The following is a 22,485-nucleotide window of genomic DNA, read 5'->3' as shown; positions in this document are numbered from 1 at the left end:
CCCTTTTGGCTGAATTCTGGATTAAACTCTACCGAATTATTAGATTTCAACCCAATGAATCGCTTCTGAATGACAGAACTCAAAAACCTGCATGAATGTGCAGTGTAAAAAATGAGTAAATATATAAATAAGGCTCTGTACTAATATATATACGAAAAAGTAATCAATAGCTGTTGAGACATATGAATACACAGAGAGAAGATATATATGTTCCTAGTACGTCATCATTTAATTTCATCTCCTTTCAAAAGTTTAAGCCACCTGCTTCGTTAATAGCTGATGTTTCTCAACTGAAAATGAAAAACATTACTGTAAGTGGGAAATTAAGGCCACGGTGATATTTTTGATGGATGTAAATACTATTTATGAACATGTCTACTTTGTTTTCACATTGAGCTTTTATTTCAGCCTTGCTGTGTCAGAATGCTGAAAGCTTGGCAGTGTTGTCATGTTTTAATTCAAATCCATTTCAAACAGTCACTTCAGAGAACAAGATCAGTACACACAGAGAAAACTTACCTTGTACTCTGTCTTATCGATGCCTATTAGGAAAATGAACTCAGCAATGAATAGGTTGATACAAAGGTTCTTGTGAATAGTGTTACGATCACTTTGCAGGCCACGGAAAAAACAGAATGTGAAGATGCAGATGGCCAGGCAAACAAGAGAGATGACAATTCCCACCCAGGTGATGACAGTGAGGAGCAATTCGTGCACTCCATCTTTGTACTAGAAATAACCAAGAATGGAGAAAATTAATATGACTCTTTATGAGTATAAACAAAAACCTATTTTCACAGGTAGCATCCAGAAAAGTTACTTGTTCAGTACATGAGATGGGCAAAATGTACTCGGTAATTTCTCAGTCTCAGGTCAGCTTCCAAAAAGAGCCAGATTAGGGTAAGTGCAAGACGAGCAGGTCTGAGAGAAAAATGTGACTACTTTAGCCAGATCGGATAGCTTTTCTTTTGACTCTTATGACTCGCTGTAAACTTGTCAGACAAGACCAAGTAGAGAAACGTAACATTTTGAAAGTGCCACTAGGCTCTGATGCAAACAAAGAGGAGAGATTTCCCTGGGTCCTCCCATAAGAGTACGTGTTCTTTCCTACAGACCTGCGACTCCGCAGCAGAGAAGAAAGCAATAATTTACACACCAATTAGGACAAAATGCAGAACGTGATGTGTGGAATTCCATCTTTAATCTCATGTTTAGCTAAAGAAGGCTCCTTGCTTCAGTTGCGACAGAATCACCTTTGTCATCTTGGTTATCTTTTCAGCGACCTTTCCAAATATAAATCGTTTACGAAAAGTCAAACTTCCTTGCAAATATTGCATGCTCCGGGCCCCCTGACATCCAATAAATGTTTTAATTAGACAACAAAATTTCAAAGCATGAAGAGGCATTAAACAACCAGTACGGAAGCTCCTTGACCTTCCTGCTCTAAGGAGAGCTGGCACTTGTACGTCCAGGGAACAGTTGGCACAGCTGCCCCTACAGATACTCTCCAGCTGTACTGAGGGGAAGTCTGCAAAATGGCTCTAAGGGTGCTCAGTAACTTTAAAAAATGACCTGAAGAAAACTCTTGTCCTTCCTTGTTTTTCTTTCCTGTTATTTTGCTTGTAACTTTATGGGTGAGGAAGAAAAGTGCTACAGAAAGCAAATTGCTTTGGGAAGAGTGGGTAGAAGCTATAAATACTCAAGAAACTTCAGCAATTTTGGATGTTGCTAAAAATCTAAAGCTAAATCTTTAAAAGTTTGTTCCCTGCCGATGGCTAGAAACATCATTACCTACCACAATTTCACGATGAGCCATAAGAATTGCGAAGTTGGTTAGGTGACTGCAAGCACACGTGGTATGGGTTTTATTTGTGTCAACCAGTTTGCACCCTTGAGTTGACCAGTATCCCATCATAGTCCTCTCTGAGTAGTTCCAGAAGGAACAATTTGCATTGAAATAATTGTCAGGCTGCGAGATAAAAGGATAACATAAAATGAGGATTTTGCACACTAAGATGGCAATAACAATTGTTTAATATGTGTAAAGGGTAATTTAGATTAAACTTTGCATGTTTCGGACAATAAAGATTTTCATCAGCAAAATTGTGGACTATGTAATACAAGGAAGACACCTAGTTTAAAAGGGACTTTATAGTCCGAAACACTCTAAAGTGTAGTCTCAATTACTGTAGACCCAATTTTAAACAATTACAATTTGCATCTTACGATTTTATGCACTGATGGTACATTATAGCCATTTTTGCTTTCTGCCAAATTAGGACTGTGAATTTATTCTGAAGATATTTCTCCTGTAATTGAGAATTTGAAAATATGATCTTTTTCCTTTGATTCTCACTTTGGTCAGGCCAAAGTCATGTGAACAGACACCAGGAAACGCCTATCTATTTTGATGAAAAACAATCAAAACAGATTTTAAAAAAGGGGCAAAATGAGAGGAAAATCCAGCCATATTTTCTCTACCATGGTAGTGATTATTTACTTTCCCCATATGAGATGTGAAAACAAAAAGGACCAAACATCAAAACAGAAAGAACCAAACTAACCAACAAATAAATTACCATGAAGAAAGTATACACAAATTGAAAGCATAACAAACCAAGATAAAACACTTTATTCTTTACTGAATAACTGCATCTAAACCATTTGTTTAGGCTTCCAGAACTTGGTTCAAAATTACTGTTAAAAGTTAAAGTGTCATTAAAACTTGCTACATCAGACCATCAAGAATCTTTAAGTGTTATTTTCCACCCTGCTACTAAGGTAAGAGTTAATTTTCAGTTAGAAACAAATTAGTCATTTACATTTTCATGTTGATTACTGAATTAGCTTTCATTAAGAATACACTTAAGTTCTAATAATCACTGAACCAGGCTCATTTAATTTTATGTTCATAGACTTAACTAAGCTTGTGTCTCTGACCTAGTCTAACATATAAAATTCAAATGGAAAAAAGGTTATTTTTCTGCATTGCTTTTCTCTCTTGCTGATTTTATGACCTTCCCATTAATTCATTAGCATAACTCACATCAATGTGTTCCAGCGTAAAATGCACAGGATCAGTCAGGTACACCCGGCTGGACTCCTTGTTGATGGAGGCTGCAATGACGTGGGAGTTGACTGCGATCGTGCTATTTCGCCCAGCAAAGTCGCTGCCCAGCTTTATGGTTGCATTTTCAGTACTGAGAAAACGGCCCAAACTTTTGTAAATGATGAAAACCAGTTTTGCTAATCCTACAAAAGAAAAAAATCCCATCGTCATGCCACAGAGGTCTACACAAAGGGAGCAACCTGTACTCCAATGAACTGACAATGAAGTATCAGCAAACGGAGAGGCATTTTCAGGCTATCGATTTGAAGAAACAGTCCCAGGTACCCACGATCTTTGAGAAAAAGCCATGAAGCAGTTTTGTTATGTTTTGTTTTGATATTTTAACTAGGGGAGGCAATGTAGGTTTTAGAAAAGTTAATGGAGTTTCAGTGCTCCATGCCCAAGACTCACCGTTCCTGCTGTTCTGTTTCACAGTGCTTGCAGAGAGCTGAATCGAGTTGCCTCCTTTACTGCCCTGAGGAAATTTCAAGTCCTGCACTTGGCCCTCAGTAATGAGCACTGCAACATCCAAAACTAAGCAGACCAGAGGGGAAAAAAAAAAAAGAAAAAAGGTAAAAAAGGAGAATGTAGAGAAAGTCTCTTGGTCACATTACAGTATGCCAGACAACAGTATTTCCCCCCATTCTATTTAGTTTTTTCACACTGCTGTCCTCATTTACCACTGTAAGACAAATCTGTACCTGCATGTTTCGAGCACACAGAGTTAGTTTCTTTAACTAAACCTACCGAACACTACTAAAACGACAGCACTTTAGTAGAGGTAACATGACATCAAACCTTGTTTTAATTTCTGCCCCCAAAATATCCACTTAAAAATACATGCTGCAGAGAAATATTAATTTTGAAGCTCCTAATGTCTATGCAGTATCCTCTGCTAACAGATTTAGAACTTTAAGTATCAATTTAGATATAAAGAGTTTTTAAAACAGTGAGCAAATGAACGCCTAAGTATACTTATGCCATGTATTTAGCTAAATCAGTATTTGTAGCTAAAAAAAAATTCTATTTTTTTTTCCTAAATCTAATTCTGTATAAAGGTTTATACGAAACCATTTTATTGCTTCTGCTAAAAAATACTTAAATTGAAAACTTAGATGCCACTCAGCCTTACTTAAGTTTTAATTTAATAACACATTGTATATTGGAAAGCTTCCATGGGATTACCATCGAAGGCTGGATCCCCTTGCGTATGTAAAATCTGCATTATATTAAACTGGTCTAACTACAGGACTAAACTATAGATGGACAAAAGGTATGAAATTAGGGAATGATTTCTGTTCCTCCAAGCCACACATAGATATGTGCGCTGGGACTTCAGGCTTGCATAGCATCAGTAATGTGGTAGTAACTATGACTTGAAGTCAGCTTATCACAAGAAGTGATGTTCAGACGGTCCACTGAGCTCCATGGAACTCATGTTCATCCTGCTCATGTACATCCTGAGAGAGATTTCTGTGATTCTATCCACATTCCTTCAGAAACAACTGGTGCAGTTACTTTGATAATGGACTGTAACACCTTTCCCCATCTTTTCCCAGTATCTTCCTACTCAAACTGAAAACTACAAGGAATTGTCTTCTACAGCTACACGCATGCAGAGATCGGAAGATGGAAAGTCTCATTTCTGCAGTCTCCATCTCGGTACCCCTCAAATTAGCAGACTTTCAGCTTCCTTGTACCTCTCTGAGACTAGATTCATCTCTGTAATACGATGAAGGAATTATTTTATGCATAGCAATGGTTTTTGCTTTAACACATCCCGTGTACCAATATTTGCACATCTCCAAACCCCTTCATTTCTCTGTCACCACTTAAATTTCAAATTATGCTCCAACTATCTTCAGCTATTTTGCAGTCTCTGGAGCATAGCTATTCTGCATTATGGGAGATGTAGTTCACTGAACACACTTTTACCTGAAGGCAGTCATGTTTAATATAAACATTTGGCCCATGTTCTGAGCGCCTAAAATATTTAACTGGCAGAGTACGTTGCAAAAAAGTAATTTAAATTCATTAGGAACAGATTATATATAACAGGAAGGCATTTCTGCAGCTCTACAGAAAGCAGTTACCTCAAAAAAATCCATACTCTGCCATTTAAGCACTCTTCATTCCCATACGTTCTGCTAATGATTTTTCAGTGGTAAATCAACTTTGCAACACCAACTACTTTCCATTTTACACTGTATTAATGACACTAAAGAAGAATACTAATTTTGAAGACCTAAACAAGAAAAGCGTGTCTCCCCCGCCTAGAAGCATTTACCTTTCCATGAAACGTTGCGCAGCTCAGCTTTCCAAGAGTATGTGTCTATCTGGAATATTTTTTCCTGATTTTGTGTAAAGCAATGCATAACACTTTAAATTATACTTGAAAAAATATTCACTTACCAATATTTTCTGTGGGCATTGAGACTCTAGTTGGTTCTAAGAGATTATCAGCCAAGACAAAAGCCCCTTCTTCTAACGTATCGAGTAGCATTGTGGCTGCATGGGCTTGTTCTGAAGAATTCATGTCCTTCCAGGACTCCAGAGCTTCAGGCCTGAGCAGGTTGTCCACTGTATCCACAATTGCCTGCATTCATTAGAAAACTATCATTAGGTCTGATTGCCCTAGGCAGCTGGGGAAAATTTCCAACGTTATCTGGTGACAATTATAATACTTAACTGTCTGAATGATTTACTGTGATTTAATGGCACTAGAAAACTATTTTCAACGTAAAAATATTTTCCATCCTCTCTCTGGATTAGCATTAATAGAAGTGCAGTTAGCCACTAGCATTGTGTGGTCTCCAAGTGGTAAACATGCAGATTTGACTCGTCTCACGTCAGATATAAAGACAGTCTTATTAATGTGCTGAAAAATGTAAAAATAAATGCTAGAAGTTTTGCCTGAAGCTTTCATCTTAGAGCTAATGTCAAAATGTGTAACTTCTATTTAAAAATACTAACGCCAAAACTGGCATTCTGCTGTTTAGCCTAAAACGACAACAATACTCTTCTGGAAACTTAGCCCAACGCATGCAGCCATAGCACTATAAACTACTTGTCTATGACAAACTGCCTTCTTTATTACAGGAGGCATGAAATGAAGCTGACTCAGTGGATATAAATTAGCCCGGGCCACTCTCACTCCCCCTCCTGTCCTGTACCTGTTCATAGATACTTAAAAAGATTACTAACTCCCATTCCTGCACAAAGGTCAGTTAAAAAAGGAAATCAATAGAGCAAACAAGATGTCCACTGACTGTCCCTGTTATCAGTGAAGGCAAAACTGTAAAACTGAATAAAGCTGCCATTTTAAAAAGTCTTTCTTGTAACAACTCTATCATCATGTTTTAAGGTTCATTAAGCTGCATATAAAGTAACAGTAAATAAGGAAGAAGAAGAACTCAGTGACATGATTACATTATTTTTACAAAATAATCCAATCAATCACAGTAATCAGTTAATCAATTGAAGGCAGGCTCTTACATTAATGCATAATGTAACTGTGCATTGAGTATGCTGTGCATTGAGTACGACATGCATTGCTGAAACACCCTGTTTACTCTGTCCCATTTACCTAGTCATAATGTGTCATTAAGCATATATATAATTTGTTTGATCAATTTAAAAGCACTAGGAATGGAAACAGAACACATTGTACAAACAGAAAGATGTCGGTCTGGAATGCCATATTGTGCAAATAAACGAATAGGAAAAGTTGGTCAAGGCTATTGTCAGAGCAAGATTAATTAGCCTAATCCATTTTAATATCCTCTTTCTGTCTGCATTGTGAGCCACCACGACCTTCCTGGCAGGTGGAAGATACTTCGAAGTGGCATTAAAGCCTTTTTTCTTTCTCTAATGGGAGACAGAATAGTCAAAATGCTCGCACTGATATTGCTGCAGCCATTAACTAGAGTGGAACAGAAATTGGTCTGCAGAGGCCAGATTCATTAGTCACCAAGAAATACAGATCGGAGCCTCTAATCTGAGGTACAAATGAATCCTCTGTCACAAAGTGGGAACTTGCTTCATTTGCATAGCGTAAGTCAGCTTTTGATTTGTAATTTCAAGAGGTTTATTAGTCTTATCTAAGCAGAGAAGCCCATTTGAGACCTACAGAAAATGACACCAGTTGGAAATTAAGGTTGTGCTACCATTTCTTGTGTATCTCTATATAGCGCTGGAGGTATGCATTCATTAATATGAAATGCTTTTTATTTATTATGGGAAAATCTAACTCTGCATTTTCCCTGTGGAAAATGATCCAGTAACATTTCTGGGGCATTCTCTCCTCTCAGAGAGAGGTGACCAGGCAGTGGAAAACCACGCAGTCCCTGTGATGCAGTTGTCAGAGCAACCCCGCTACTGCTCTTCTCACGTTCATGCGTACTATTGAAAATGAAGTATGAAAACTCAGTTTACTCAAACCATATCCACTGGATTTCCCCTTACTATTAAAAAATATTTTCTAATAAAAAACTACTACAATTGTTATTTTTTGAGAAGTGAATTACTCTCCAGATCTTTGTCTCTTTTTGTCAAATTTTTGCGTAACTGGACATCTCCCATCCCCTTCCTGGGCTGAAGGATAAAAGACAAAAGCGTCCTGTACAGAGAAATGTCTCTTCGGTAAGAGCCTGAATTATTTTATTATGTTGCAAAGTATTTCAAAGTTCTTTTCAAAAATCGTTCTTACATTTTATCTCAAAGGGTGCAAGTAAAAATCAGTATTTCAAAAGAAACTTTGAAAAAAAGGTGCAATAAATTTTTTCAGAGCCAGACACGATCTGCCCTAGGACTTTTTTCTCTTCTTCATAGGCGCGCGGTGGCATTAGTGGCATTATATTGCAGAGCAGGAGCTGGCAACTACGGACAACCATTCTACAGCAGATGAAAGAAACTGAAAATCGGGTAACAATGTGTTACATGCCTTCCATATAGCCTGGTTAATGGGACACATGGCACACATTTTACTAGTAAGGTTAGAGAAATGTCTGTCTTTACATTTTATCCTGAAGTCACTGAATCTGGCCTTTGTAACAACTCTTAAAACTGTAAGAAAGAGTGATTTTACTAGGTACAACAATACACAAAGAACAAAGCAGGCTATATAATGTACATTTTTCATGCAAGCAAATTAACTCCAAACAGTCTTTGATATAAAATACTACCAATCTGAAGTAATTTCTGTTAAGGTGCCAGCTTTTTCCTCTACCCAAAGTTGTGTTATGAGAGACATGTTTCTTCCAATTCAGATAATAACCATTTCTGCTTTTTTAGTTTTGAACAAGTTGAGGTAAAAGAGGTATAAACTTTGATCTTTAAGGTTTTTTTTCTGAGTGTTATACCTGTGTAAAGCCAACATTTGTACGGCTGATATGGGGCACAATACACATTTATCAAAGACTGAAATACATAGGATCATGCAGCAAGATGATAAAGCGTGGCAGGTTGCTGAAGCAGGGAGAAAGCAGGGTGACAGCACAGGAGAGATACCTTAAGGTAAGCCCTGCATGTCTTCTCACGTTTTTGGAGCTTTTTAGTAAGAAAAAAGAAAATCAGAAGTTAGAGACATTCTGGAAAGCTTCAGAAATAGCAGAAAATTAGTCTGGTGTTTCAAATCCCGAATTTGAACTATAGCCTGGACATGAGTCTAGTTTCTGTCCAGCAATGACTATAAAAAAAAAAAAATCACACAGGAAATGTTTTTCCCCAACCTTTATACAGGTTCCCAGATATCTTTGCCCAAACTGTGGGATTTGTGTGAAAAGGTTAAAGAAGAAAATCCCTGTGTGGGCACTTGATCTGTCTCTGGGAAAACTCTTTTAAGGGCAGCCAGGGATTGTAAATAAAACTGTTGCCAAAATAATACAGGAGTGCATGGAGATCTCTCTCTAAAGGTGGCTGAAAAAATTTCGTTTGTAGCTTGTTGACTAAGCTGATGCAAGGAAGATGCCGAGAAATACAGCATTTCCTCTGAGAAAAAGAGGAATAGTAATAACACTTGTGATTTGTATTTTAACCAGAAAGACATATGTTTTCTCTGAAATGTTTCTCTGAACATCATTTCGGAGAAAACACTTATTTGTGTTTTAGATATGCGTATTAAGCATTTTTATAAATATCAATTATAAGTGATGTTGGCGTCTTTAAAGGCTAAGAAAGTGTTATTTTTCTGCAGGAAGTCAGATTAAAATAAAGCCCTGCACCCATGCAGAATCCCACTGATTTTATTACATGTTCAGGGTTAAAAGGTTCACTGCATAAACACGCTGATTTGTTACAGAATTTCTGAGAGCTAATGCCCATTTCCCTCATACTAGTTATAACACATTCCAGATTTTAATAAGGGACACAGCTATGTATTTCAGGACCAGTCAGCTATTGTGAATTATATCTTATTCCCTAGAGAAGGTAATTGCAACTTTCCGCTGTGTATTTACTGCTGTTTTCTCTTACATGTTTATTCCAGAACTATAAGCACACAGAAGCAAAGCATAGATTAGTATTTCTGAAAGGAAAAAAAAATAAAAAACCCCCAAGGGCAGTGGTTATCCCAGCAGGAGAAGGTGACGGGAGGTGTGTACCTTGTTATAACTCCTTCCAGCAGAGTCTTTTTCACTGGGCCGCAGTTCCTGCAGCTGAGCATCCAAAATGTCCACGAGCTGCTCCATCAGCCTCACTGATGAACTAACGTCGCCAGCGAAGACCGGTCCTTTGGTGTGTTTAGCCAGTTCATTGGCCAGACTAGCAGCATTTTCTCCACTTCTGATCTGAAATGACAATTTATATTATCTCAGCAGGGTCCCTTGTTCTGCTTGTGGCTCCTAATTCCAATTCCCTGTGTACCTTTGTTGTGGTGAAATAACCATTTGCACATACATTGAAATCTGCAACTAATTGAGACCAATAACGTTCTCTTTATCTCAGAAGATTAAAGGTTCTTAGATCCATGACACACAAAAGCAGTTCTTAACAGCCATCAAAACCAGAAATCAGACTGGGACTTCTGGGCTAGATCTTCTCTTCATCCTTACTTTTATTCTACTGCCATTATCAGACAGTAAGAAATCTATTTGTTCATACTAGTGCTTGAGGCATTTGAAAGTCAAGTAGCCTGGTACTGACAACAAATTATCCAGTTTTCATAAACTTAGTAAATCTCAGTAGGGAGGGAAAACACAGAAAGTGGCTCTGCGCTCTAATCATACTGTTATTAATGCACTCAGACAAAAATCTATTTATTACAGTATAATTTTTCCTGAACCAAAAAACCTTGCTGTATACCACAGTTTTTGCTGTGTGATTTATAATATTTGATTTATTAAGCAAATATAGCTTTTGTTTTTTGAACACCAGCAAAGCTACTTTGCTTTGAATAGTGATGAAAACACATAATCATAGATTCAATACAAGAACTTAGAGGGAGAGCGTACCAAAACGCACTTATGAACCTAACTGTTGGCCAATGCTTTGCACGCGAAGTATGCGTAACTCCTTCTACTTTAAATGAACACAGAGTAATAAAGACGTCTTCAATAAACTGAATTATTAATGCTCTGAGTTAAAATCCTTAATCACTAGCGTACACCAGATTAAAAGGTTTCAACCAACCTTCTGAGCCAGCTGATTTACCCAGTGTGAGGTGCAGTTGCTAAGATCAGGGCCTTTGGGGTTCCACGTTCCTGTTAAGACCACGCAGAGATACGAGGCAGTTCCTACAACAGATGTAAAAAACTACAGTGAAATGGAAACCATTTTTCTGCATGCATTCAGGAAATCGGCTACCCTGTGCTCCTAAGCAATGTTAAATTCTGAATGCCGCTAATGGCGGTAGTTGACAATAATTGACAAAAACGTAAGGAAATAATGTAGATTACAAACAGCAATAAAAAAAGTCAGTGAAAAGTACCAGACGTTTTCTGCAAACAAACAAAAAGCCCTTGATTTTTCCTGGAGCTCATCCAGAGGGGAGCTCATAATGAGAAAGGCAGCTGTAAGCATATTTCACAACAGGCCTCAAGCAAAGCCCTAAAATTTGACCTCTCAAAAGCACACGCACAAGGTAATTCTGCAGCTACACTCAAATGCCGTTTGTAGATTAAAACTTGACCATTGCCTATAGATACCGCATTCTCCAAGTAACAAAAAATCCTGTAACAGACAGCTTGAGATTAAAAAAAAATTCACCATGAGAGAGCAGCACATTGCTTTTGAAATGTCTGCTTGAAATCAAGATATTTTTAAAGGCAATACCTCGTGTTCCTTTGGGACAAGGGCGTTCAACCATCATTCCTCTTTGTGTCTGAGGCCAGCTAATCCCCCTGGCCTCAGTCGGTTCACAGAATCTCTCTGGCAAAGGGAAAAAGCTTGTCACAGGAGGAATTTTGGTTGTGGAAACGGGTGGCGGTGGCTTGGGTCCTCTGCTTCCTTCCTTTGTTCCTCCAGCTAATGTTGTGCTTATGGGACCTTTCTGTGATGTAGTGCTAGTGGTTGACACTGTGGTTTTGTACAGCTCTGCTGAAGAAGTTATTGTCACTGCTGTGGTAGGCACTGCACAGAGAAAATTAGAGTAATAATAAAGTAAATGACTTCGGAATTATAAAAAAAAAGTTCTTTAAATGTTATTTATGTCGTTTTAAAGGATTCTCTGGTGTCTCCTTTCCTTTATCTTAATATTAGTCTTTTCTTATTGCTATTCTGGGTGCTCGAGATATAACTTGGACTGATTTTATTATTTTTTTTATGCCCAGCTCATACCAGTATGATGTTTCAGCACATTCTCCAAATAGTATCTTCCCTAATAAAAATTGATAGTTATATTTCTAAAGGCTGAAAGGCAGTACTAGGAGTTATCAGTACATAACAAACACGCTCAAAGCAATTAAAGATTACTTAATCACTTTTGCAGAAGGAATAACTCAATAGACAGAATCATTTGAATCAGCATGCCGTAAACAATGCAGTCCAGCTTTAACAACAAAGGCAGCGGGCCGTAACTAACAAGACCATTTTAAAAAAAAACAGACCCCAAAACTTCACCCACTACACACCTTCCAGGAAAATAATTACGATAACATCTTCCTACCCGGCAGTCATTCTGCTTGAGAGTGCCGCAGCATGCCCCATTAGCTCCCAACAGAAGCAGCCCCGAGCATGTACGTGGTGTTCTCGTGTTGGAACGTTTCGGGCCTTAACATCCTTTTTTGATAAAGCAGGTATGAAGACACAAGTCGGTCAAGCCGGTGGCAGGAACCTAGTTTAATCTTTTATGCAACATTAGGATCGGCTTAGGTCAAATCGCTTCTGCCTGGGACCGGCGGCCGCTGACTCCACTGCCCCGTGTCAGGAAGGCGCCGCCACATCGGGAGCGGCCGAGGCACAGCCCGAGCCACGGCCTGGTTGTGAGGCTTCGGGGGGACAGTACTAGGGAATGCTTAATGTTCTAGGTACCACCTAATGCTACTGCAGACAACAGCCCCGCATTCCTGTTCATCACCTCCAAATGCATGCCCAGCAATGGCTGAAACAACGCAAGTGAGCAATCTAACCCAAACGGTTATCATTAGTTATTTCCCAATCTTCATTAGTGTTCACTGTGCTTTATAGGCACATAAAAGCGCAGATCCTTGTGCTGAGAATAAATAAACTCGTAGCCAGTATTCTTTAAATCCTAACTGATACTGAAATAAATGAAGCTAATTTTAGGATTAACTTCAGTGAATAAAGTGGCTTTTTTCTTTCTTTTTTTTTTTTCTTCTGCTACACCCTTGAACTCTGACTTACTGGACAATGCATCTTCTCTAAATTAAATCATAAACAAAAACCAAAAGAAGAGCTGCCTCACTTCCTTTCAGCATATGTTTTTTTAAGTCAGTGTTTTGAATAAGATTAACTTTCAGTAGTTTGGCAGATAATCAATTATTTCAAAATCCCTTTTCAATTACATTTCAGTTATAATATATGAGGAAACTCAAATACGAATTTATCTTTTTTATTTTCATACAAATTTAGAGCGAGTTTTTGAAGATCACGATCTGCTTTTGAAGACTGAATGCAAAGCTGTGCTTTTCCTCCCCTGCAGTTGTGCTGAACTCCTGGCGCAGCCAGCTACGCTGAAACCCGTCGAAATCCCCGGATCCGTTCTGCAAGTGCTTGCCTGACATCTTGCGAAACTGCTGTAATTTTCCTTTGATTACAATGCATCCAGCCTTCTAGTGCTTTCCCAATTAACATTTGTCAAAAGCATTTGCAATCACTTGCAAAAGTGTCAGGCAGCGCCTGCTGAATCAGGTCCTGGGGAACGGGGAACTGGTGGGGATGGAGAATGATGCAGGGGACAACCAATTATTACTATCCCTCCCCTAACACATTGTGCTAATTAGTACATATTTAATCACTGAAATGTGTATTAGCATTATTGCAATTACTACTCAAAACCTATGATGTTTAGGATAGCTTTGTCTCAGGAGCAAAATATCGCTGTAAGAATTCATAACAACTCTCTGAAGTTCAGTAGCGAGGTAACAATTTTCAGAACATATTTTGTGTTGCACCCTGAGCTAAAATATCCTGCTGCCATTACACAACTTTAGGTAGAATAATTTTCACGTTATCCATTAAAATCAATTTCCAAGCATATCACCTATGATTCAAGAATGACCTGCATAGCTTAGCAGTAGCACATACTTTAGAAATATGTACCTCACATTTTAGGAGAAAGACTTCAAACCACCTCTCTCACAAAACCGCAAAAAATACATATCATTTCTGAGAGATTTTCTCCTGAATTAAATTTAAGAAAAGGAGAGAAGTCAGTATATTTAAGAATGCGCCAGGGAAGTTCAGACAGTGCTGGAAGTCTGGGAAAGAAGGAGGCTGGAAAAATAAGAAACGACCGAACACATCATTTTAAGGAATACATGTAGCTTTTAGAAGGCAGATCATTTTGTTTTTAATGACCTGTTGGGGAACTCAATCTGCAAGACCATTCTCCGGAGCTGCAAGAAGACACACGATAGCTGCCACCACCTGATGTGTCTTGTTCTGAAAGCTGAGGGTGATGGCATCTGCCGGCCGCCAGGCACTGTCTTGCCGAGCGCTTTACCCATATAAGATAATGGCACTGATGATTAATATGCCGCAACTAAGAAGAAGAACAAACTCCACGTCGAGGGTATTAACCTATTATTCCAAGCAGCAGGGGTGAGCCTGTACAAGGCTGAAGATGAGTAACTTTTGTCCAATGCCAAAAAAGCTGCTTTTACAATGCGTGATTCTATTTTGGACTTTTTGACTAGGCTTGACATGCCGAGGAGAAAACCAAACCCTCTTCTGTCGTCTTCCTTTTTTTTAAGAATAGGTGTGTCTCATTATCAGATGAAGACAGTCTTTGTAAAATTAAAAAATAAGAAAAAGAGTAATAGGAAGTAAATCCAAAGATGCTAGTTGAGAGTAATTAATTTACATTTGTTTCATGCAGTTCCCAACAGCTGATCTGAACAGTTATGCATACTATCTGTTTCTAAAAATGAAGACACCACTGGAGTAAAACTTAACACCTGTTTAACAGTGTGATGTCTATAAAAAACATAACACAATTGCCTAGGACAGCAGGGGAAAAGTAACTTTGTTTCCCCAACTGACAGTGAAGAGCAGATTTAGAGAAGGCACTCAAGCTATCTAGTATTCTTTGCCAACAGGTTTCCGTTCTAAGCAGGCATAAAATACGTTTTAAAATAAACAAACCAAGCCAAAACAAAAAAAATCCCTACCCAAAATACAGCTCTGACCTTAGACTTAAAATTGTGTTGGAATGCCCAGATGATGTTCCACTTCTGAAAATACTAATGGCTCCATTTCCATCTCTGGCATCTGGGTAATTTTAGAAATGAGCTGCATGGATTTTTCAGTTAAACATGTGTTTTTACCGGTCAGATATTTCACTATATTTGGACACATGAAAATCTATGTACCTGCCTTCATTTTCAAAAGGTGTCATACACTGAGCTGCTGTGCGAAGCAAGAGAGATCACAAACCTGTGCAAATCCAGATTTCCCTGCCGCCTGCTTATTACCGCTATGTGCCTGTTTTCATGCTTCAGTGAATAGCAGGGAAGTCACTAAGACTTACCTAATTACCTATAGGTTCCAGCTATTATGCTGGCCAGTACTCTATTGACCCTGCCAAATCGTATTTAGTTGGAAGTGAAATGTTTACACAGCCATTTATAAATTTATACCTTGAAAATGATAATAAATACGCCACAAAATTAGCAAAATACCTATGATGAAGAAACGTGCTATCTGGTCCCCATTATGTTGTCTTTACTTGTACAACCGCTCTTTCATCAGTCTGTAGTGTATCAGACTCGATATAATAGTAAAGATCTAATTTACTTAACAATTTCCTGCATGACTTTGTCGTAGATTCTTGGCATTATAAAGATTTAGTTGCACTGGTTTCCTATTATTTCAAGCCCTTGGTGATAGTACTCTCCGAATTTCTGTTCTGTCCGCACTCACAACATCCATATTTTCCTGCAGTGATCCAATAAAACTTAATGATGGGTATCATGGTACAAAAGGGGAGACAACTTCAGTTTGAACAGTTTGCACAGTTAGCGCAAATTGGGATGAGTGTAGATGAAATCTCTCCCTAACGCACTAACACAGAACAAAAGGATTTATCTTCTTTTTGTTACCAAGGAAACCTTACAATGTAATGCTCATACTCACTTTTTAGGGGGAAAATTCCCTTCATTCTTCCTGATCTTTTTAACTTAAAATTCCTTTAAAAATTCCTATTTCAATGAGGATTCATGTGGTCCCTTGGATACCTCCTTCAGAAAGAACGTAACAGGACACATATCCACTAAATTTACCAAGGATATAAGAACTCTGGTTTGTTCCCAGTTTTTCATAGTTGCTTTTTGCAGGGCCTGATGTATTTTATTTTAGTTCTAAATCAGGGTTTTGATTTTTAAATGTAATTTTTACACATCCTTATAAAATGTACTCTTCTGCAATATCCGAGTCCTACTTGTAGCTCTGAAAGCCATTTCTGCATCTATGTACTATAATTCCCATGAGAAGAGAGAACAAAAAAAACCCACATGAAGAATGAGGTTAAGGGGGAAGTTCTAAGGGCAGCAGACACAATTACCCAATTGCCAGGGTAAAACGGTAGCCTGGCTGCGGCATCCGCCGTTTTAGAAATCTGAAGATTAAGAAAATAAGGATATAGGGAACACGTAACATAGTTGCAAGAGGAGAAAATGGCGTAGGTTTGCAGCAAGGGCAAGGGCAACATTAGGTTAATTATAGTGGTATTTCAGAGGTTTCCATAGGTAGATTTAAAAATGAAACAACAGAGAAGAAAGGAAGATTTGGGGTCATGGATGAGTCCAAGATTTTGGCCCCGGGAGCAAATGTAAACTCTCGACCCCAAAAGCGTGACTCAAATGTGATAAATTCATCTTTCATGAAGGAAGAAAGACTGTTGTTTTTGAAGCACTGGGTAGCTGGAAGTTATGGTGTAGATGAGAACTGATAGCCAAGACAGATAGATGAGGGGGGAAAAAAAGAATCAGCGTGTGTCTATATATCATTATTGCTCCCACGGCAACAGAAGGAACACAGATTGCTGAGTTTCCCACAATGGCCCCAAGTTAACCATTCGAACAGAAAAGGCCACGACTTCCAATTTTGAGGCACTGACCTTGCGACACCATTAAATACTTGATATTAAAGTACCATTGCGAAAAGACACTAGAAGTTTCTTGTGTTAGGTGATCTAAAGAATGTTATCCTAACACCTCTGTCTTTGAGTAGACGATTAAGAAATGTGAGTCAACCACAAAAAAAAAACAAAATAAAACAGATCAAAAGAAACACAAAAATGCCCTTCGTCAAACGTGCTGAAAATCTGGTCTAATGTCATATGAGATGAAAAAAATTCAAATGTGTATTATACATATAGATCCTTTAACTGTGTAACAACAGAAGGATCGATCTTCAATTTATACAGACTTTGTGCTGAAACAAAGAGGAACTGAGAATACAATACAAATAAATTATAGAGTTAGAAACTGTACAGAATCTTTTCTTGGTTTTATAGCAGTACATCTCAAGGACAATCACATTAGATATTTTTTCCTTTAATTTAGTAGTCTTTAACTACAGGCAATTGGCTTAGGCAAAAGAGGAAATGAACTGAAACATATTCTAGATCTGCTATGTACAAATCCACACAAAACTAAAATATTTTGTATTGGTTCTATATAAGGAAAAATACCATTTGTGAATATACGCATCATGTATTCAAATAAATCTATAAATAAATTTTTATATGGTTTCTATATTCCAGAAAGGCCATAATGAAATATATTGTCATAATGCATTTAAAACGCGAACTTGTACATCACTCAAAAAATACTCCTCTGTCTTCACGGGTGAATGGGCAAAGAGCTCTGACGAGAGGCAAGCACCCTGCAGTGTGCCCTGGATCCCTTCTTGTCTAGGTCTGTTTGGAATAAACTGTTTCTCCCCATGCAAGGAACTCAGGAACCTAAAGGGGTGCTGGTGGATGCCCCGATCTCTTTCTGATATTAGATGGGATGTGGCCAGTATATGTACTGTAACTTAGGATCTTGGAGACTCTCTCATAATAAAAACATCATGAAATGTCTTACCACCTTTGGTGGTTTACTAAAGCTGAGGAAGGATTCTACAAAGCCTTTTCTTCTCTCCCTGCTCTTCCTTAACACTTTTCCCTCAATGCAATGATTTAAAGATTAGCTTTTGCCACATTCATGGCAGCTGCCTGAACTGTGAAAGCTACTTAGAGCCTGCACCTCCATTTTCTCCTCTGACTATTAAAGCTTTGGAGAATTTAAAATGCATCTTCATCTCAGTTAAACCAAATGAAAAGTGACATGCATGAGAGCATATGAAAATGAAAGCTATAAATTTTTTCTAATTACATAGGTGGGTATGTCTCTGCTAAGAGCAGTCCCAAAGCTCCCCTGAGAAGTGGACCAGCTTGACGTACAGAGAGCAAAGCTTCCCAGGACGGCTGCCCTCGCGGCCAGAGCTCAGTCCCCAAACACCTGGAACCTGCCTCAGCCTGGCCACGTGTTGACAGGGAGGTCTGCAGGACTATCAGTTCTAAACTGATTTGTTCTGCTGCATCTTACGTCCTTTTGTACCTAGGAAAAGCTATACGCATACTGGTGGTGATGCGTGCACACTTAAGTTGTTTGCACTGCTGTGTATGAATCAGCTTCGCTGAAGTGGGATAACTACTTTTCACGTGAAGAAGCCATTATTACTACTTTTTTGAAGTAGAAAAAACGGCTGCTATGCATGCACACCAGTTAGATGAGAGATGTGAAGTATTACCCTCATTGCTAAAGCAGCTTATCAACATTCTGTTCCTTGCTGCATGCATCTCCTGCCACGGAGCATTTCTCTTGGTATTTACTCTCCCCTGCAGATGTTAATATGTGGCTGTGCCTGTTCTTGCCATTTTAGGGATTTCTGAAACCTAAAGATCTCCGTTTTTCTTTCCTCTTTTGGCAGCTAAGCGTCTTGTCTTTTAGGTAGTTGTTCTAATTAGTTGTTCTAACTTCAAGTGAGCTGAACTGCAATTGTAATGAACTTACCGAGAACCCTGCTAAAAAGAGGTCAGATAATCTTGTCTAACCCGGCATTAGAAACTGTGAAAATAGGGCTGCAGAAAAATATTTACGATTGGTATTGCACATTAACCCCATACACCTCCTCTGGGACCCCCCCGCACACACCACTCTCAACTGCTGGCGCCAAGAAGTTAAAAGGTCTGCATGAACGTTGTAATCAATTCAGAAGTCAGGTAACACCGAGCGGACAGGAACAGGGCTCTGGCTCAGCGTGAATGAACTCGAACTTACTTTAACTATAAAAGTGAAACTGACTGATGGTATAAAGTAAATAAGCTATTACCCAACCGATTGCCAAACACAGAAAAGCTAAACACTTGTATAAAAAAAAAAAAAATAAAAGAAGAAAAGTACAAGCCTGCAAATTAAGTAATTCCATCTCTCTTCACAGGTGCTGCAAATTTGCCTTGCACCAGTGTAACGCTGTACTGCTCAGCACAGCGCAGGCAAACTCCTCCTCCTTGCCTTCCTGCAAAGAGCCAAGTCTAAGACCAAAGATAATGTAACGTAGTTACCTGAATGGAAGCACAAAGAGATGAAAAATGAGAAAAACCAAATCCTTACCTTGGGCAGGATCAGGTGGGCCAAACTCCAAAGAATATCGCAGAATGAAGTTGTTATTCCACACATACAGCTGGTTGTCTCTGGGGTTGTAATCCACTGCGGCGATGTACTGGTACTGGTTGGGGAAAGGAATGTCCATGTGCTCGCCTCTGCTTAGCCTGGTGTTGTAGATGTAATCAATGGCGTTCTTGCCCGTCTCGCTCTCATTGTCCTGATACACCGACCGCACTACGTACAGGACACCACATATCATAAAAGCATTGGAGGCCGCCCGTTTGTCATATGTCGTTTCCCAGGTGGCTTCAAAACGCAGGGTGTAGGGGTTCAGCTGGCTAATTACTATCATTCCGTTGTTTTGCTCCGTAGCATAAATTACCCATAAGCCATTTTCATCAACTGCCAAGTCAATATCAGTCTTTCCTCCCCATCGGTATGGAGAGGTGTCATGGTAATTAGCATAATTGATTATGGCCTCTCCGCTCTTAATTCTAGTCCTCAAGTCGAATTTTACTATGTTCCTAGTTCTTTCCTTGTTAAAAAAGACAGCGCCATCATACACTACAAATCCAGTACCATCCACTCGATTTGGGAGTTTATATGTCGTCTGCTGGCGTCCGTTTTGGAAGTCCTCTAAAGAAGCATATTCTATCAAAGTATCGGTGCGATACGGAGTCCATGGCATGAAGTATATTTTATCTGCAGCCTGGAGAGGATCTTTGCACCAAGCACCTGCTTTTTGTTCAGCTTCATATAAATACGGTGAGTCCACAATTGCTTTCAACGTCCCCGGGCAAACAAAAACTAACAGTCACAGAGAAAAGTAAGACAAGAATTATGTCAAATTAAGACTGTCTCATAATAAAAAGAAATAAAAAAAGAAAAAAAAAAGGTAGGTAAATCATAATGACTGTGTCAGGAAGAAAAAAAATCAATTTAATTGGCACTAGATTATACCTTATGTTATAATTAATGCAATTATCACCCTTTATCATCCACTTTTCTTAAAGTTACCATGTTCTTGCTGTACCAGTATGGCAAGTGGATGGGAACTGTTTTCACTAGTACAGACCAAGGCTCAATGGCATACACAGACAGCTGAAAATGTAGAGCTACTCTTGCATTTTCGTCTTAGACTTTTAGTGAGTACGCATTAACGCTCCAGAGCTTTTAACTGGTGTGCAGCAGTGCGCTAGGTCATTTCAGTCCAAAAAAAAATCACATCGACTTGTTTAGAACTTTAAGAAGTGGTGAGGCTGAAAAAGGAGGTGCCTCGATTAAAAATAAAGGAACAAAACAAATCATCAGGTATATAGAGAAAGCAATTAGGAGCAGAGAAAACAAAACACAACCAAAGCAATGAATGAAACAGACCAGGAAACCCTGTAACCATGGCATGCTATGGAGAGGGTTCTGGAAGCCAGGCAAGATGACACTTGATTAACAAGAATTTACCCAAGGGTGAGAGAAAGAGAGGGAAAGAAAGACAAAGAGAAAGGGAGAGAAAAAAGCAAGGGAGTCTTCCCTCCAGCCCAAGTATTTCAGACACTATACCCCGCCACCTACTTTAAGCAGCCAAGTCACTTTATTGCAAACAGTCGACTTCTTTATGAGGTGTACTTATGAGATCCTGCTGATTATCATAATATAAGAGTGTTGTGGGGAGGGGAAGGGAAGAGGTTAACATCCATAAGGCACATAACAAGGAGCTGGGGTTTGGACTGTGTACGTTATTTACCTTTTTGCTCCACTTCTATTTTAAGCATCGGAAGAAAAATAAAAAAGTGCAAGGAAAAAAGAAAGAAGATTAACATAAATTGACTAGTAATCTAAAGATTAAATTAGTAACAGACGCTAAATATAGGGAGAATAAGAACTGCACTATATCGGATAAAGAGAAACAGACAACAGGAAAACCTAGCAGGAGAGAGATTCTACGGTTACACAAGTGAACATGGATCAATCATTTGAGTAGATTAAGGAGGCAATACAGATATGTTGGCATGTAGTTTCACTTAGTGAACCTGAGTAAATAATGAATGACTTTACTAATGCATGCTACACACACTCTTCTTCTTCTCCAAGTATAATGCTATCAAGTTGGTTTTTAAGTGACACATTAATTTATCATATATGTGCGAGTACACATATACATATTATATTAATTAGATAATTACAAATCCAAAATGCAGTATATTAATTATATAGGTTTGTATGTGTGCTTATTAAACCTTCCCCCATCTTTGCCCCAGACATCCCTCTGCTTTTCTTTCTTGTAAAGAAAGCAGCTTGCGTCCTTTAGCTCTCCTTAGGTTTTATTTTATTTGTTTTCCTGAATGTTAATCTTGAGAACTTTTGCCACTTCTTAGTCTATAACTGCAAAATCAGACTAGAAGGAATTAAGCAAAACCATCTAGAAAAAAGAAGCAAAAGCACAGTAAGCAAGAGGAAAAGAGAAGAAAAAATTAACATTTATCTCACTCAGATATTCTCCAGCATCATCGATTAAGCCCGAAACAGCAAGCTAGTATGCAAGGACAGTCATACTAAGCGTTTAAAACAAATATCCACCCCATCACCATACACAGAAAATATAAACTGAACCCGATTAACAAAGTTATACTACTAGAGCAATTTTTCCCCAAGGAAGTTTTAAGGAACATATACAGGAAGACATATAGCTGAAGTCCAGCTAGTAAATAGCTCTCCAATAATTATTTGCAATAAAATCTATTTCACATACTCAGTAGCCTTTGAAGTATGCTCCTTAGTTTCATAAAATGACCTGGAAAATGACAGACGTAACAATCTGTGTAACAGTAGCTGCTGATACCAAGGAAGTGTATCAAAACTATTTGCACAGCTATTACATTTGCAGTATTACGGTATTATCCTGAAGAATGTATTTGTATGTTTCATATGAAGTTTTGGATGTTCAGTTTCATTTAACAAAATTACATATGATTATTTTGAGGGAATGGTATTGGCTGAGCTGATCTAGTGTTTCTTCAGGGAACAATTCCAAAACTTGATGGGGGATTGGGAGGGGGTTAGTATTCTCAAAATGAGCAGTTTTCCTAGCCTTTGTTCATTTCTACATCT

General features: G+C 38.5%; 1 protein-coding gene across 31 annotated transcripts in view; it reads right to left on the bottom strand.

Annotated features, from left to right (window-relative positions):
* ADGRL2 (adhesion G protein-coupled receptor L2) overlaps positions 1-22,485 on the bottom strand; it is a 392,188-nt gene that overhangs the window by 24,531 nt on the left and 345,172 nt on the right. For 18 of the 31 annotated variants that reach the window (XM_063342769.1, XM_063342792.1, XM_063342793.1 and 15 more), the window contains 11 exons: positions 21,122-21,136; positions 19,387-20,187; positions 11,378-11,674; positions 10,736-10,839; positions 9,709-9,894; positions 8,618-8,656; positions 5,522-5,705; positions 3,521-3,643; positions 3,047-3,252; positions 1,796-1,969; positions 520-729 (listed from right to left, as the gene is read on the bottom strand). In XM_063342769.1, coding sequence (XP_063198839.1) covers positions 520-729; positions 1,796-1,969; positions 3,047-3,252; positions 3,521-3,643; positions 5,522-5,705; positions 8,618-8,656; positions 9,709-9,894; positions 10,736-10,839; positions 11,378-11,674; positions 19,387-20,187; positions 21,122-21,136 — 2,339 coding nt within the window. The remainder of the gene's footprint in view (positions 1-519; positions 730-1,795; positions 1,970-3,046; positions 3,253-3,520; positions 3,644-5,521; positions 5,706-8,617; positions 8,657-9,708; positions 9,895-10,735; positions 10,840-11,377; positions 11,675-19,386; positions 20,188-21,121; positions 21,137-22,485) is intronic. The other 13 variants (XM_063342800.1, XM_063342770.1, XM_063342779.1 and 10 more) reach the window with 3 other exon arrangements.

This window comes from Chroicocephalus ridibundus, chromosome 8 (assembly GCF_963924245.1).
Source record: "Chroicocephalus ridibundus chromosome 8, bChrRid1.1, whole genome shotgun sequence".
Classification (NCBI taxonomy): Eukaryota; Metazoa; Chordata; class Aves; order Charadriiformes; family Laridae; genus Chroicocephalus; species Chroicocephalus ridibundus.
The sequence above is the reverse complement of the archived record's forward strand: the minus strand, read 5'-3'. Positions and strand labels throughout refer to the sequence as shown.